The 17,107-nt window shown below is 35.6% G+C and overlaps 2 protein-coding genes across 3 annotated transcripts; both read left to right on the forward strand.

The window, feature by feature from the left end:
• Positions 1-900: 900 nt before the first annotated feature.
• On the forward strand, positions 901-15,302 carry LOC132303651 (G-type lectin S-receptor-like serine/threonine-protein kinase B120). Of its 2 annotated transcripts, XM_059800993.1 has the most exons (7): positions 903-1,121; positions 7,730-13,436; positions 13,535-13,644; positions 13,882-14,129; positions 14,509-14,719; positions 14,815-15,052; positions 15,162-15,302. In XM_059800993.1, the coding sequence occupies exons 2-6, from the start codon at positions 12,076-12,078 to the stop codon at positions 15,036-15,038; spliced, it is 2,154 nt and encodes a 717-aa protein (XP_059656976.1). In that variant the 5' UTR covers positions 903-1,121; positions 7,730-12,075; the 3' UTR covers positions 15,039-15,052; positions 15,162-15,302. The 2 variants fall into 2 exon arrangements, with proteins under 2 accessions (XP_059656977.1, XP_059656976.1); XM_059800994.1 differs by lacking the exon at positions 15,162-15,302 and having other exon boundaries at positions 901-1,121; positions 14,811-14,954.
• On the forward strand, positions 15,038-15,783 carry LOC132303653 (receptor-like serine/threonine-protein kinase SD1-8). Its single transcript, XM_059800995.1, has 2 exons — positions 15,038-15,309; positions 15,408-15,783. Exons 1-2 carry the CDS (start codon positions 15,169-15,171, stop codon positions 15,714-15,716), a joined length of 450 nt encoding a protein of 149 aa, XP_059656978.1. The 5' UTR covers positions 15,038-15,168; the 3' UTR covers positions 15,717-15,783.
• The last annotated feature ends 1,324 nt before the right edge of the window (positions 15,784-17,107 follow it).

Here is a 17,107-nt window from a genome sequence, read left to right on the forward strand (position 1 = left end):
TGACATTTCGAATTTTTATGATTAAAATTATATTTATTTTATGATTTTTAGTTGTCAAAATTGAATTTAATTTTAAATTAAAGGCTTACCCAATTGAGATTTTAAATGAGTTTGGAATTGATTTGGTTTATGTTGCAATTGGAGACTGATTCATGTTTTTCAGTTTATTGAAATTGGTTTTGTAGCATCTGACAGAGAGAAGTCATGTGTGCCGAAATGGAAAAGATTTTTCTGGTGCGGGCCCACTAGGAATTGTGTAAAGAGTTGAAATTATTATTTTTTTTGTTACATCATATACATATAATATATCTATCTATCTTGTGTGCTGAAAGAGGAACAGCCGAAGTGGGGGAGAAAAAACAGATTGGGAATGACTTTGCGGGTCCCACTACGAGGTTTAAATGGTTTTGACTCTTTTGAGTTTGTTTCATTGCATAGTATATATATATATATGATATAGATATTATATATATATGTATATATATTGCAATCTGATGGGTGAAGTGGAAAGAACGAATAGGGCTGGCCGAAGGAAAAAAGAGATTGAGATAGAATTGTGATAAGGTTGCGCGCCCCACCATTTGACTTTGGTGGTATTTTGCACATGGTGATTTTGTGGAGATGCATTGTATTTGTTTGTATGTTGGTCCGATGGAATGAAAATAAATGATGGCCATCAGATGAAGAAGGCAGGTGGGTTGAACATCACTGCCGAAAAGGGCTAAAGCAAAAAGAAAATTATAGCGATGGGAGTGGGTCCCACGAGACGAATTTTAGGCCAACAATTACCTTTAGCTTCGGCCTTTCACGTGGGCTGTATCTGTTGGACTGAGATGATATTTTCTGATAGAGGCATGAGCTGTTTGTATTGTGTCCGTGCAATATGCTTATATATTGTGTGCGTGTGTTGCGCACTTAGTGAGTGTTAGAGAAAGACAGTAGAGATAAATTAGAGAGCAAACAGAGAGGGAAGGTTAGATAAATTAGAGTGAAGACACAGAGTGAGTGAGAGAGAGAGTGTGTGAGAGCCGAGATGAACAGACATGGACAGGTCCAAGAGTTGCAGAGGAGGCCGAAAGCTTGCGGCTTTGATGATCTAGCGAGGAGAATTCTTTTTCAAGGTAGAGGTTCCTAATCCACGAAATTTCTTACTCCTTTGTGAATTTTCCTTCTTGAATTGTTATCTAACATGTTAATCGTGTTGATTTTTCCTTTAAAATGATTTAATTGTTGTAAACAAAGTATGTGACAACGTGTTTAGTTAAAATTACATGAAATAACATACTTGTATAAATTGATTTCATATTCTAAATGTTTACTATACTTGATTATTGATGAATGTAAACATGTTGTATTTTTTTTTAGAAATTCTTGTAAACCATGTTAAGTGGTTTGGACTTGAATTAAATGTATAATTATGAGAATTGACATGTCATGAAATGGTATGATGCATTTATGCAAAAGTATTGGGAAGAAATGGGAAAATTATTTTAAAAAGAAAGAAAATGATTTTGGGTAAAAGAATTGATAAAAGGATTTTGTGAAAACCCGGACGCCAAGGAGGTACCAATGGTCTGTGGCGTTAATGTGACCTAGAGGGAATTAGGGAAAACCCCTAGCGTGGTTGAGCTATCTGGGCCCAAATGATGCCGCGGGGCTACCAAGGGTCAGGTACAGTGGTCAATCCTTCTCTCGTGTCGCCAAGGGGGTACCGAGGGATGGGTTACATTAAATATTTGAAAAGTGATGAATGGAAGTGATTTTGAAATGGGGAGCGACATAGCACAGCATTGCATTTCATGGCACGACATTATTTGTTTTTAGTCTTGAAATTGTATGGTATTCTTCCTCGGTATAGCATGATCTTGTTTCCTTTCTTTCTATTCATTACTTAGATTCACGGGGTCACAAGAGGTGTGTCTTAGGCACTACTTACTGAGCAATTTGCTCATCCCTCAATTTATTAACATTTTTCAGGTCACAGAAAAGTAGAGAATAACGTTCCACCGCAGGCCTAGTATGAATTAGATGATTGGACTCTTGTTATTGTAATTATAATCATGGGCTGTAACTTTAATATAAGTTGTCTAAATGTTGTAAGACATGGACTTTTGATCTTAGCCAAGTTTTTGGGACTGTAATTATAATGTTTGAATTAAAGGGTATGTGGTTGTTGCATCATGAAAAGAACTATATTGAGGTATAATGAATGGATGAAAGGAATGTTGAAATGTATTATTTGCATTGTGTGTTGGGACATGTTAGATAAGTTTTGAAGGTCCAAGAGAGGCCATTGCATTTTTATGCCTTTTAGCACGTTGTTGTAGGACCCTTTTTAGCAGAGGTCATGCTAATATTTTTTTTTTTTTAATTGGTATTATTTTGGTATCAAAGCATTTTATTAGAATTTTCGGGTTGTGACAAAGTTGGTATCAGAGCAATTGTTCAAAAACCAGTAAGACAACGGGTAGAGACCTACCTAGGGTTGTATAAAAAGTGGATTGCATTGTTTATGTGTTTGTTATCTGAGAAGTATGCTTAATTGTTTATGCGTTTACGGTTTTAAAGGACATACTTATTTGCTAAGTGTTCACATGCTTACGTGTATAATTGTTAAAATGTGTGTTATATGGCAATGACGATGAAATGTATAAATAATTGAAAACATGTTAATTGTGAAAAAATGACAATGATGAACAGAATATTTATTTTTCACATAATGATTTAATGGACTCGTTGTTTAAATTGATGGGATAGGACACGGTTGTGTCAAGGTATATGTTTCGGTTATTATATACATAAGTATGCATGTACAAAAGTATGTGGTCGAGCATGGGGTGGTTGCTAGTATAGTAGAGTACTTGTTGTGGTATAGCTAGTTGTGTGGGTTTTAACCTAAGTAGGCGAAGAGCTCGGTTGCTCCAGGGTTGTTTGGGTGAAGGTTCTTATCGAACGAATGATGTAGGTCTTTAGCTCGTGGATCGAGCTATTCGGTGCATGTTGCTTCAGTTTTCCCGTTGTTTTTGGGGTGTAGTACTTAGGGCACAACCTTCGAATGATTGCTATGGCACAGTGCGATGTCCATGCGCGAGACGTATGAGTTTCATGTGTTAGTGCATGGGTTTTGCGGCAAGATCAGGTTTACGAAGTGAGGGTTTCATGGGAGGAATATATGACCTTAGGGGGTTAGTGTTTGTGACTTGGGTCATGGGGTGGTGCGGAGGTTCTTTTCGAACCGGTTTGTGATATGTATGATAGAGGTTGCTAGAATCACTAGTGTAGTCTATCGGTGGTAGATGTATTTTTTGGGTATTCTAGTACGGTCCACAGAAGTGTGGTGGTTTTGATTGTTGAGGGGTTGTTGGACTCTGTAAGTCTAGGATGGCGTAGGCATTGACTAGAGCCATGCCAGTGTTGGGTGATTGACTGTTTAATGTGATTTAGTTCGTGGGTTGTTAGAGTTTTGTTCTAGAGACTGGTTTGTCGAGGGGTGATCCTCATTTTGAATAGCTACAGGAGCGTGTTATGGGTAATTGACTCTTAGTGAGTTGATTGCATATCTCGGTGGATGATCGGGGTTATAGGTTGTCACGGTTGTCGAGAGAGCCTCGAGGTGAGGTATTGTGGTCAGTTTTAGCTGTGTAGTGTGGGGTTGTGCGATAAGGCAGGTAGTATGGGGTCATTGAAGTGCTGGTCGATTGTAGATAAGGTAATAATTGGTGGGTATTGTGTACCAAATGGACTATGTTTTAGAATTTGGAAGCTATGGACTGGGGTTGTATTTCATATTGCGTCTGGAGTATCGGGAGGTGATACTTGTTGTTTGAGGATCCGAAGAGATAAATTGATGATTATAATGATTAGGATGGGGGTGATTTCGTAGGTGTAGCTAGTAGCCCCATTTGACTTTTGTCGGGGCCAAGGGAGTTCTGAGGAATGGTGAAGAGGGGGAGGTAATGATGTTGAACTTAGGGCGTCAAGTTTTCTTGTTTAGGCATGTAAATTGCCTTAGAAAGAGTGGTTCGAGTAATCGGTTGAGTGTTGGTGACTGATTGTGTTGTAGATGGTTTTGAGGAGACAGTTTGGTGTTGAGCATTCTGGTTTTTGTACTCATTTTTCCTTTGGGATTTGTAGGCATGACATTGCCGTATATTCTAATGGTAAGTAGTGGTTGTTGTGGGAAGTATCGAGAGTGATGCTTATTCTTTTGTTATGATGGTGTTATCTTAAGGATGTTGGAGGAAGAATCGCTTGGTAGTGTAGCTTGATGATTCGCTGGGATGATAGGTTTGAACTGTTGTTTGAAGTGAGTGACAATAAAGGTGTTATGATGTGATGATTAATGCTGATGAGCGGGACAGTCTAAGGTATGGTCTGAGGAGGGATTGGGAATTTTGAGTTATTTGTTATGTGTTGTTAGATATGTGATGTGATTGTACGCCAGTTGAGGCGATTGTGAACGGTTTAGTCTTTAGAGCCAGTAAGAGCGGTGTTGCCATATAGGCATCTTTTTCTTTTGAAGAGTCAGTGGGTTGTTGTGACTGAGGTCACGGGTCTTGTGTGCACGGTGTTCGAGAGAGTGCCGCCCAGAAAGGTAGAGATGTAATGGGTGGTCTAATGTCATCGTATAGCATAGAGGTTGTCATTTGGGAGTAACGGGTTCCAGATAGAGTAGGATGCAGTGTTCGGTAGGCTGTGATCGTTCCTAATGTTTGTACGTTGTGAGTAATGGGTGCTCTTATCTGATTGGTTTTGGTTGGCATGGGTGTTGTAGAGTAGCGTGTGCAAGGTTTCGATGTTGATAGTGTATGATGGTTCGTTAGTAGCGAGATCGCCTAGAATTGAGTTCATAGTTCCGTACGGGTATCTGGTTAATTCACCTCCTTGTGTGTAAGGAGTCCATTTCATCTCAGGTGTGATTGGGTGTCCATGGTTGGACGATTAGTGAGTAGATTGTGACAAGGTGTTGGGTGCATTCAGGTGCGAGTTGTCAGTCTCTTGTGAGAGCGGGGTACGTTACCCTTTCCGTTGTTCTAGTCCTGGCAAGGGCGTCGTTTGTCGTGAATCTTGTTCTCCGTTTAAGAGTTGTGCGCATCCGTGGGTGGACAGACCTGTGTGTAATTTGTTACGTTATTAGAGTTCACCGGTAAAGGTTTGGTTGTTTGGGTCGACTCGCTCCCACGGAGGAAAGTAGGGTTTTTGGTTTCGGTGGTGCTTGTTTTGAGAGTGGTCTTGATCGGTGGCGTGAGGCAAGAGTTGCTAAATAGGGATTGTGTGTTTCCGGTGCTTGGTATTAGCGGTGAAGGCTAGAGAATGTGTCGTGAATGGCAGTTTAAGGATGATTATGTAATGGGATGTATTTGAGGTTTAGACCTGAGGACAGGAACGACGTTTGCGTTGAGACCGGATCGATGGCGAGAATGGCCTGGCCAACCATTTCTCCTGAATCAGTTCCTCTTTAACACGATGTCGGGTCAAAGGTCAACAATTTTTTTCAAGTTGTCACGAATAGTGAGAGTATGGTATTGGGCGTTGTGTCGGTGTGATAGTGTGAATTCAGGTGGTTAATCTCGAGTGATGAGGTGTGTTAGGTAGGACCATGTGTCCGATAAAGGGTTTGCGGTATGATCATTGATTATTGAAATTCTTGTTATGGTTTTTCCTACTTGGACTTTCCTTCTCACCACCCTTCAGTTTCAGGTACCGAAGATGAACATGGATTGTTATATTCGGGCTTAGGTGAAAGAGTCGGCGTTGTAGGATTTATTTTATTTATTTGGAGAATTTTTGTGTATATTTGAGGAAATTGATTTTGTATAAAGAGGACATTTTTTATGATAATGGGAGTATAGTGAATTATTTGTGTTTAAATGAATTGAAAATTTTATTAGCCTGTACCCAGCCGAAAGTGTGAGTGTAGTGATGATGTAGACGGGTGTGAGTGGGCGAACGTGTAGTACTGGTTAGCTACCAATCGTAGCCGGGTATGTGTGGGCGGATGGCGTTCACTGGCAGTTACTGGGATGGTTGGTTAGTGTGATTGGGCAGGTAGCCTGGGTTTGTTATTGTTTTTTTTAGTGGACGGGTGACGCATCGACTAGCTACCACCATGGTTACGGAGTGTGTGGGCAAGTGACTAGCACTGACAGCTACCACAACGTCCTACATATCATGGTATCTTACATCGCCTGGGGTAAGGATTTGGACTTTGTTTTGTGATTGTTGGTGTTTTCGGGTATGCGAAGACTGTTGGATCTAAATTTCGGGACGAAATTCTTTTTAAGTGGGGGAGAATGTGACAACCTAGATTTTTAAGGTTGAAATTATATTTATTTCATGATTTTTAGTTGTCAAAATTGAGTTTAATTTTATATTGGAGACTTAAGCAATTGAGATTTTAAATGGGTTTGGAATTGATTTGGTTTATGTTGCAGTTGGAGACTGATTCATGTTTTTCAGTTTATTAAAATTGGTTTTGTAGCATCTGACAGGGAGAAGTCATAGGTGCTGAAATTAGAGAGAGAAATGGAAAAGATTTTTTTGGTGCAGGCCCACTAGGAATTGTGTAAAGAGTTGAAATTATTATTATTTTTTTGTTAAATTATATATATATATATCTCTCTTGTGTGCTGAAAGAGGAACAACCGAAGTGGGGAGAAAAAAAGATTGGGAATAGCTTTGCGGGTCCCACTAAGAGGTTTAAATGGTTTTGACTCTTTTGAGTTGGTTTCATTGCATAGTATATATATGATATAGATATTATATATATATTGCAATCTGATGGGTGAAGTGGAAAGAAGGAATAGGGCTGGCCGAAGGAAAAAAGAGATGGAGATAGAATTGTGATATGGTTGTGGGCCCCACCATTTGACTTTGGTGGTATTTTGCACATGGTGATTTTGTGGAGATGTATTGTATTTGTTTGTATATTGGTCTGATGAAATGAAAAGAAATGATGGCATCAGATGAAGAAGGCAGGTGGGTTGAATGTCACTGCCGAAATGGGATAGAGCAAAAAGAAAATTGTAATGATAGGAGTGGGTCTTACGAGACGAATTTTATGCCAATAATTCCCTTTTGCTTTGGCCTTTCATGTGGGCTGTATCTATTGGAGTGAGACGATATTTTCTGATAGAGGCATAAGCTGTTTGTATTGTGTCGGTGCAATATGCTTATATATTGTGTGTGTGTGTGTGTGTTGTGCACTTAGTGAGTATTAGAGAAAGACAGTAGAGATAAATTAGAGAGCAAACAGAGAGGGAAAGTCAGATAAATTAGAGCGAAGACACATAGTGAGTGAACAGAGAGTGAGAGCCGAGATAAACAGACAGGGAGAGGTCCGAGAGTTGCAGAGGAGGCCTGAAGCTTGAGGCTTTGATGATCTAGTGAGGAAAATTCTTTTTCAGGGTAGGGGTTCCTAATCTATGAAATTTCTTGCTCCTTTATTGTAATACCCCTATATTTTAGAGGAATTATTTAATTAAATTAATTGTCTTTAAATGAATTTAATGAATTTATTTATTTTAAATTAATTATTTGTTTACTTGTTTATTTGATTTATTGGTATGATGATGTGCTTGATTGTTGATTGATTTGTTAGCGTGTTGATTTTTATTTGTATGATATGACTTGATTCTTAATTCTTATTTGATTTTGTGCTACATGTATTTAGTTGTTTTAAAATTAAGTATTTATTTATTTAATTATTTGTTTAAATTTAATGGATTAGGTTTGGATTATTTGGACTGATGGATTTGGGTCTTGGGCTGGAGAAGGAAGCCTTAAAGGATTTGGGATGATTTAAAGGCCCATGGATTTATGCATGAGTATATATATATATTATGCATATTAAATGGATTATATATATATATATATATATATAGAAAATTATATACTTATAGCAAGTATATATGTATAGGACTTAATGCATATATATAATAAATATAGTTAAAAAGGATTTATAAATATATATTACATAATATATATATTTATATTTATATGTTTTATGTATATTAATATAGTTGGAGTCCTACATGGAGGAGGATTTGAATTGGCAATATATATAATTTATTTTTATTGTGTGAGGAATATATATATATATATATATATATTATATTTTATTTAAGATTATTATTATTTTTATTTTGGTAGTCATACTAGGAATAGGATTAGGGTATTAATGTTTATAAATATGCACATAAGGTTATATTGTTAAAGGTTTTTAACGTTAGAAAAAAAAAGAAGAGAAGTAGAGAAAAAGAAGAAGGGAAGGCTGATAATGAGAAGGCCAGATCAAAGAAAGAGGACGTCATATTTGGAAGAGACAACCAAGGTTGAAGCGTTGGTTTCGTTTCGAAACCTTCAGGCAAGTTCTTTTCCAACTCTCGTCTTAGAACCCATAAGTTTATCACCTTGGGTATCAAAGTCTATAGATTAAATTGGCATGTTAATCACCCAGACATAGGATAAATGCATGTGAAGAAATTGATTAGAAGAAAAGGAAGAATCCTTCTTCAATTAGGAAATTTCTCCAATTTCCGTTTTAGTATTATGTCTGTATCTCTTTCCTCGAGTGCCAAAATGGCTCAAATCTTGCATAGTTGAATGGAATTTTGTATATATATATCTTATCCCATGATTGTTTTAACCAATTTAGATAATTTTGTATTGGTTGGGTGTTGACAAAATAATTCTTAATATTTATATTTAACGTGTAACGTGTTATTTGGATATTGCTAAATTATGTAACCTACGTGTTATATATGCCTACGCGTTATACTGCCACATATAAATATAACCTAATCAACTAATAAGTTGTTCATTGATATTTATCATGTTTATATATGTGATGACGGTGTTGATGAAATCATAATAGGTTGTTTTTTTAAATTAATTATATGCTTATAACTTGCATGGAGTGCCTATGTATAATTTATTTCATAGTTAATTGTAAAGTTTGGTATATGGTTAAATTGGAGGCATGGATGAGTTGCTAAAGGCATAAATAAATTGTCTTATTAATTATACGAATAAAATATATACATGGCTAATTAATAGTATGGATAAAAACATACTTTTGGAGGCATGGATGAGTTGCCAAAACATAAACAGATTGTCATTTAATAGACATGGTTGATTTGCCAAAGTATAAATGTATTACTTGTAGAGGCATGGTTGAGTTGCTATCGTATAAATAAACATACTTCTAGAGGCATGGTTGATTTGTCAAAACATAAATATTTATTTGTGGAGGCATGGATGATTTGCCAAATTACAAATAAATTGCTAGGTAAGTTGATGATTAAATATACATCTATGGATATTGTGTTTATAAGTTGGAGGTGATAAATATTCTTATATTATAATAAACTAATGTTTAAAGAATAATATATTATTTTATAGTATTGATAAAATAATATTAGTGAAGGCATGGATGAGTTGCCAAAATATAAATCTTTGTTAGGTGATATTTATCAATAAAATCATACATTGGTGGATATTGGGATTTGGATTGAAGGAAAATATTTCTTGAATTATTATTTATTATTTAAATGGTTAAATCACTATTTAAATACGGAATTTAGGTTTAAAGGAGTTTTCTCTTAAAAGTATAATGTACTTGATGGTTAGTTTAAATATGGAGGTAGTCTTATCATTGTTTATGGTCTTGGATTTCAAGGAATATATGAATGAACACATTCTTTATATATTTATATATATAATATATATGTATCATCTTGTGTTAAAGGTTAAAACTTTAATTAGGATGATTTTGGTTAGAGATGTTTTATTTATTGGTTTTCAGAGGTTGGGTAGAAGGAACTTGCTCGTGGGTCTAACCCATGATTTATTTTTCAAATTATTAGAAGTTTCAGTCTCGAGGTTGAGGATCCGCAGTTGGGAGACTGTCATTCATCTGCTCAACTTGTTTACTTTTTAGTATTGTTATTTATTGTTAGATGTCTGGTGAATTAATAGTTTATGGTTTAGGGGTTCTTGACTTATAGGATTCCCGAGTTGTATTTTAGAATTTTAAATTCATGGGATTTATTTTTGTAAAGGAGGTTTTATTTTATTAATAGAATTTCATTTAGCGATTTATTCATTCTTTTTATTCTTCTTGTATTCTGTGTTCGTTTAAATACTAAATTATTTTGATATTCCTGTATTTTTGGGTGTGGGCCTGGCCAACCTACACGTGAAAATTCGGGGGTATCATATTTGTGAATTTTCCTTCTTGAATTGTTGTCTAGCATGTTAATTGTGTTGATTTTTCTTTTAAAATGATTAAATTGTTGTAAACAAAGTATGTGACCATGTGTTTAGTTGAAATTACATGAAATAACATACTTGTATAAATTGATTTCATGTTCTAAATGTTTACTATGCTTGATTATTGATGAATGTAAGTATGTTGTATTTTTTTTTTGAAAATTCTTGTAAAGCATGCTAAGTGGTTTGGACTTGAATTAAATGTATGATTATGAGAATTGACATGGCATAAAATGGTATGATGCATTCATGCATAAGTATTGGGAAGAATTGGGAAAATTATTTAAAAAGGAAAGAAAATGATTTTGGGAAAACGATTTGATAAAAGGATTTTGTGAAAACCCGGACGCCAATGGGGTACCGAGGGTCTGTGGCGTTAATGTGACCTAGAGGGAACTAGAGAAAACCCCTAGCGTGGTTGAGCTATCCGGCCCCAAACGACGCCGCGGGGCTACCAAGGGTCAAGGATAATGGTCAATCATTCTCTCGTGTCGCCAAGGGGGTACCGAGGGACGGGTTACATTAACAATTTGAAAAGTGATGAATGGAAGTGATTTTGAAATGGGGTGCGACATAGCACGGCATTACATTTCATGGCACGACATTATTTGTTTTTAGGCTTGAAATTGTATTGTATTCTTCCTCGGTATAGCATGATCTTGTTTCCTTTTTTTTTTTCTATTCATTGCTTGGATTCATTGGGTCACAAGAGGTGTGTCTTAGGCACTACCTACTGAGCAATTTGCTCATCCCTCTATTTTTTAACATTTTTCGAGTCACAGAAAAGAAGTGGCGGATGACGTTCCACCACAGGCTTAGTATGGATTAGATGATTATTTTGTTATTTTTGTATCTAAGTTACACTATTTTTGTAAAACTTAGCATATTGTATTCTGTACTGAGACTTATGGACTCTTGTTATTGTAATTATAATTATGGGCTGTAACTTTAATATAAGTTGTCTAAACGTTGTAAGACATGGACTTTTGATCTTAGCCAAGTTTTTGGAACTGTAATTATGATGTTTGAATTAAAGGGTATGTGGTTGTTGCATCATGAAAAGAACTATGTTGAGGCATAATGAATGGATGAAAGGAATGTTGAAATGTATTATTTGCATTGTGTGTTGGGACATGTTAGATAAGTTTTGAAGGTCTACGAGAGGTTATTGCATTTTTATGCACTTTAGCAGGTTGTTGTAGGATCCTTTTTAGTAGAGGTCTTGCCAAATTTTTTTTTTTTTTTAGAGTTATTACAAATTTAGTATCAGAGCATTTTATTAGAATTTTGGGGTCATGACATTTATGCACCATATAAGAAAGTGGGATATCCCACTTCCTTATATATATTTTGTATACGTTGTCTAATTAAAAATATTAGGTCAAAAAATTCTCCATAATTACTCTGCTTTAAAATCATTTTCCCATATTATTGTTAGTGTAGCAGCAATCAACCACAATAATTTTCTGTGGGTCAACTGCTGGTATTTTCTTACTCCATATTCCCATTGATTAGTTGTTGTCTATACTTTTGAATCTGCTTTTCTGTGGGTGCGCGTCCGCATGCGCTTTCCCACTCAAGTTGTGGAATGTTGGCATTGACTCTGAACATGAGGGGAAGTAAATGTATGGATGAAACATTTTTCTGCTAAGAAATTATCTTCTTCTTCTTCTTCTTCTTCTTTATCATACATTTTTCTGCTAAGAAATTATCTTCTTCTTCTTTATCATCCAATTAGATGAGGGAAAGTGGCACCATTACATTTTTCTGCTAAGAAAATTATCTTCTTCTTTATCATCCAAGATGAGGGACAGTGGCACCATTACAAGACCATACTTCTTCATATGTGTTCTGGTTCTGTTCGAGCTGTTACACAACTCCTGTTTCTCTATCTCTATTGGAGGTGATGCTCTTTCAGTGGGCCAGTCTCTCTATGTCTCAGAAAGGCATACCCTGGTGTCTCAAGGTAGCACTTTTGAACTGGGATTCTTCAACAAAGGTACTTCAGAGTATTCACCTAAGATCTATCTTGGCATATGGTATAAAAATGTTACTTTCCAGACTATCGTTTGGGTAGCTAACCGAGAACAAATGTTGTCTGAACCATCTTCTTCAAAGCTTGAGTTCTCTAGAGATGGTAATTTAGTCCTGATAGATAATATTGATAGAAATCCAATTTGGTCAACAAATTTTGTGTCCCCAACGCCAAATTCCACTGAAGCAGTGCTTCTAGATAATGGGAATTTTGTAGTTAGAGATGTTATAAATCCTTCTACAATATATTGGCAGAGTTTTGATCACCCAACGGATGCATTTCTGCCTGGCGCAAAGCTTGGCATCAATAAACTTACCGGCAAAACTCGAGTCCTTACTTCATGGAAATATTCAGATGATCCAGCTCCTGGTAGGTTTTCATTCGGGATAGATCCAGTTGAAAGAAATGAATATTTTATAGAGTGGAACAACTCCAAAAGGTATTGGAGTAGTGGAGTTTGGAATGGAGATACTTTTAGCTCCGTTCCTGAATGGAAATCAATTAAATTCTTGAATTACAATTTTGTATCAAATGAAAACGAAACCTATCTTACATTTTTTCCTTCCAATAGTTCTGTACTAGTAAGATTTGTCATGGCCATGTCAGGAAATTTCATGCTGCTAACATGGTTGTCTGGCATCAGTAGGAATTCGGATTTTACATGGCTTGGACCCATAGTGTCACGACAATCTCAGGTTTATGCTTTTTGCGGGGCCTTTGGCATCTTCAGAGGTAATCTCACGAGCTACGCCTGTGAATGTTTGCAAGGATTTGAGCCAATTTCAACTGAAGGCACAAAGCTAGATAAATGGGTAGGTGGTTGTATGAGAAAGACCCCATTGCAATGCCAGAATGGTACTTATACCAATGGAATGACTGAAAGATTTTTGAAAATTTCAGACATGACAACGTTACCAGAAAATTCAAAAGTAGTTCCTAATCAAAGCCTTGAACGGTGTGAATTAGCTTGCATGCAAAATTGTTCTTGCACAGCTTATGCTTATGTTAGTAATGGGTGTTTGGTATGGAAAGGGGATTTACTGAATCTACAACAACTCTCAAATGGAAGCAACAGTACTAAACAAGATCTCTATCTGAAACTAGCTGCTTCTGAGCTTCCAAAAGCTGGAGCTATGTGGATGCAATTTGCAATAAATAAAAGTAACTTCTATTTACATGGTATTCTGCTTTGAATTAATTGTGATTAACCATGATATATTATTTTTCAGGTGACACGATGAACTTGAAGTTGATCATAATAGTGCCGGTTTCACTAGTGGTTCTCATTTCTGGTGGCTTCATATGCTGTTTAATCAAGAGAAAGCTGAAGAAAATAGGTATAATTAAGCAGTAGCCACAAAACTTTCAGTCCATATTCAAAGAATTCATACATGATGTATTTAACTCAATTATGAAATGAGAACATAACTTCTTCCGAGAGCAACATTAATTTAACAATATGTACACTTAGAATTGACTTGGACCAGTATAGACCACAAATTGTCTTTTTTCTGGAACTTATTATATTTGTGATTTCCAAATAATATATTGCCTTGTTGTTTTGTTATAAACAGGAGAGAAAGATTCAAGGGAAGAAGAGAAAGATTCAAGAGAGAGAGATTCAAGCGAGGATTTATTAACATATGATTTTAGTGCTCATACAAATGCAGCTGCTGAAACAAACGACGAAAATAAGCTAGAGAGAAACAGAAAGAAGGATGTCGAGTTGCCATCCTTTAGCTTTTCAAGTGTCTCGGCTGCAACGGGTAACTTCTCGACTGCAAATAAGCTTGGAGAGGGAGGGTTTGGACCAGTTTACAAGGTAAAAGTTTAAGATATGAATTGAAGCGCTTTACCTTAGAACCAATGACAATTTTGGAGCCCTCCAAATTTAATGTCGAAAACTATTCATTTAACAATTTGTAAAAAAGGTTAACTGAATGTACGTAAAAAGGGTTAACCGAATGCATGAGACTTCTACCATTGCACGGTTTAGGGAATTTAAAACTTGCACAACTTTATTTTCAACTTTAATCTTGGTTCTTTAGTGAAATGATCTAGTTCCCTGGAAACTCGCTGACAAGGTGGCTTCCTCATAAGCACTTACAGTCTTCATTATTATTGTTATTTAATTGACTTGTTAAGTAACCATTCAAATGAGATTTTTTTTTTTCTTTTTTTGTCCCCTCTTTCCTAAAAAGGGCAAATTACTCGGGGGACAAGAAATAGCAGTGAAAAGGCTTTCTGGAAGATCTGGACAAGGGTTCAAGGAGTTCAGAAATGAGGCAGTATTGATAGCCAAACTCCAGCATCGGAATCTTGTTAGACTTTTGGGCTGCTGCATTGAGCAAGATGAAAACATATTGGTCTATGAATATATGCCCAATAAAAGTTTGGATTTCTTCTTGTTTGGTTAGTGTTCTCTTATATTTAATTTGTGTTTTTTAATGTTTTCTTTTTACTAAACATAGATGAATGTCATGTTCATTAATGTGAACACAAGACAGATCCTAACAGACAAGGGATGTTGGATTGGAGGACACGTGTTTGCGTCATTGAAGGCATTGCTCAAGGACTACTTTACCTACATCAATATCCAAGACTTCGTATAATTCATAGAGATCTAAAGGCCAGTAACATTCTACTAGATAGCGAAATGAATCCCAAAATATCAGATTTTGGCATGGCAAGAATATTTGGTGGTAATGAATCCCAAGCAAACACAAATTGAATTGTTGGAACTTAGTAAGTAGAAGCAAAAACCTCTGCTAACACACACAGCATATATATGATACATTAAAGAAAGATTTATCGCGAGTTACTAAATCTGATTATGTTATATATTAAAATTTAGTGGGTATATGTCTCCTGAATATGCAATGGAAGGCCGCTTCTCCATAAAATCTGATGTGTTTAGCTTTGGAGTGTTATTACTTGAGATTATTAGTGGCAAGAAGAACTCTAGTTTTTATGACAGTGACCCTCTTCACCTCCTCGGATATGTAAGCAACTCTTTTTTTTTTTTATCTTGCAAAGTTGATATATGATTTCAGATTAAACTAAGCATAATACTTCCAAATTATATAATGAAATGTTTCAGGCATGGAAATTGTGGAATGCTGATAGAGGAATGGAGTTGATGGACCCAACATTGGATAATCCTTCTTCTACGTCTACATTGTTAAGATACATTAACATAGGACTTCTCTGTATTCAAGGATATCCTGATGATCGACCTACCATGTCTGACGTTGTCTCAATGCTTAATAATGAATATGCACCTCTACCAAAACCTAAGGAACCTACTTTTTCTCTCTGCCGGCTTGTGGTGAATACAAATGCATCATTTAGCAATAATGAAAACCATTCAATAAATACTGTAACAATTTCAGAGATTGAGGCGAGATAGTATTTTCATATTCGCAAGACATTTTGTATCAAATGGAAATTCTAATCTCTTTGATTATGCTCTTAAATTTGATATACTTTATGATGAAAATTGATGATGCAAATCCATCCATGATGTAGTTAATTCACCCACGCTTTTATTGTCCTAGTTTAGTGGGTTTAGTGTTTGGTTGTTAACTGCAGAATAGGAAGTGGAGATAGTTGTTCCTATTTTTATGTTTATCTTTCAGCATGTTCTAAGAAAGTGGGGATGACCACTACATGTGTTTTATCTATAAATTAACATATGTCGATGCAATGTAATAGTGTGGTTTTTTAGAATCTCTGTTTTTTCAGAAACAATATATCAGTTTCAGTCTTTTTTTTGGCTTCCAAAACAGAGCAAGTTGGTTCTCCTCTTTTTAATTTCCAACACTTTATTGCTCTTTGAATTTATCATATTTTTTTTTATTGTTTTGTGGGGGATGTATTGATTCTTTAACTAGCTATAGTAGCTGAGAAGCTTTTCTAGGATTTGCTTGCTTTAGAAGTATTTGACACTGGATAGTTTACTTGCTTGGGATTGGTAACTTCATCTGCTGATCATCATTTCTTTGTAAGAGCAATGAAGACACTAAAAGGTCATCTAATAGAAAGATGAGATCTAATAAAGTGACAGGCATTAGAAAGACGGTGATCTAATAGAAAGATGGGATTTAGTATAAGAATTTTTCATAATATTAACTTCTTTTTGTGTGATAAGTAAAATTTAATATATATACTCGCGCGCATGATTTTACCGGGCCTTAAACCCTCAACCTCCCGTTTAGGGAAGGTGGAGGACTAAACAATTATGCCAAGGTTTTGTTAATAGATTTTCTATATAATTATAAGTTCTTGATTTATTAACAATATTATTGTGAAGTCATTTTTGTTTATGATTCACTTTCCTATCCTTCCAACCTCCAATACTGTATAGATGTTTTGACATTGTGGTATATCAATGAGTAACCAGACATACAAATATGGGGAAATATTCTTTGTTCTTAAGCTAGCTATGATGTTGAAAAATGTTCAGTAAATACTATTATAACACTTCAGAAATTGAGGTGATCGGAAAATAATTTTATATTTCAAAACATTTTGTTTCAAACGAAAATTAAGCTCTCAGATGGTTCTTTTGTATACTTGTTTTTATATGTTAACGACATGTTTATTGCTGCAAAAGACATGTCAGAAATCAACAAGTTAAAATCTCAGTTGAATACTAAATTTGAGATGAAAGATCTGGGTGCAGCAAAGAAGTTTTTGGGCATGGAAATTTAGAGAGATCGCCAAGCTGGAAGGTTGAGTTTGTCACAGAAGATTTATATTGAGAAACTGCTTGAGTGGTTTAACATGCAGAGTTCCAAG

Source organism: Cornus florida, unplaced genomic scaffold, assembly GCF_030987335.1.
Source record: "Cornus florida cultivar Cherokee Brave unplaced genomic scaffold, ASM3098733v1 CherokeeBrave_3.0.0_Hap2_Chr04, whole genome shotgun sequence".
Classification (NCBI taxonomy): domain Eukaryota; kingdom Viridiplantae; phylum Streptophyta; class Magnoliopsida; order Cornales; family Cornaceae; genus Cornus; species Cornus florida.

What these genes read in the sequence shown, in the direction of transcription:
- LOC132303651 (XM_059800993.1), top strand. Translation starts at nt 12,076, where the DNA reads ATGAGGGACAGTGGCACCATTACAAGACCATACTTCTTCATATGTGTT. An exon ending in TCTGAGCTTCCAAAAGCTGG is followed by an intron (nt 13,437 to 13,534) that starts AGCTATGTGGAT and finishes ATATTATTTTTC; the next exon opens with AGGTGACACGATGAACTTGA. An exon ending in GGTTTGGACCAGTTTACAAG is followed by an intron (nt 14,130 to 14,508) that starts GTAAAAGTTTAA and finishes TTTCCTAAAAAG; the next exon opens with GGCAAATTACTCGGGGGACA.
- LOC132303653 (XM_059800995.1), top strand. Translation starts at nt 15,169, where the DNA reads ATGTCTCCTGAATATGCAATGGAAGGCCGCTTCTCCATAAAATCTGAT. An exon ending in CTCTTCACCTCCTCGGATAT is followed by an intron (nt 15,310 to 15,407) that starts GTAAGCAACTCT and finishes GAAATGTTTCAG; the next exon opens with GCATGGAAATTGTGGAATGC.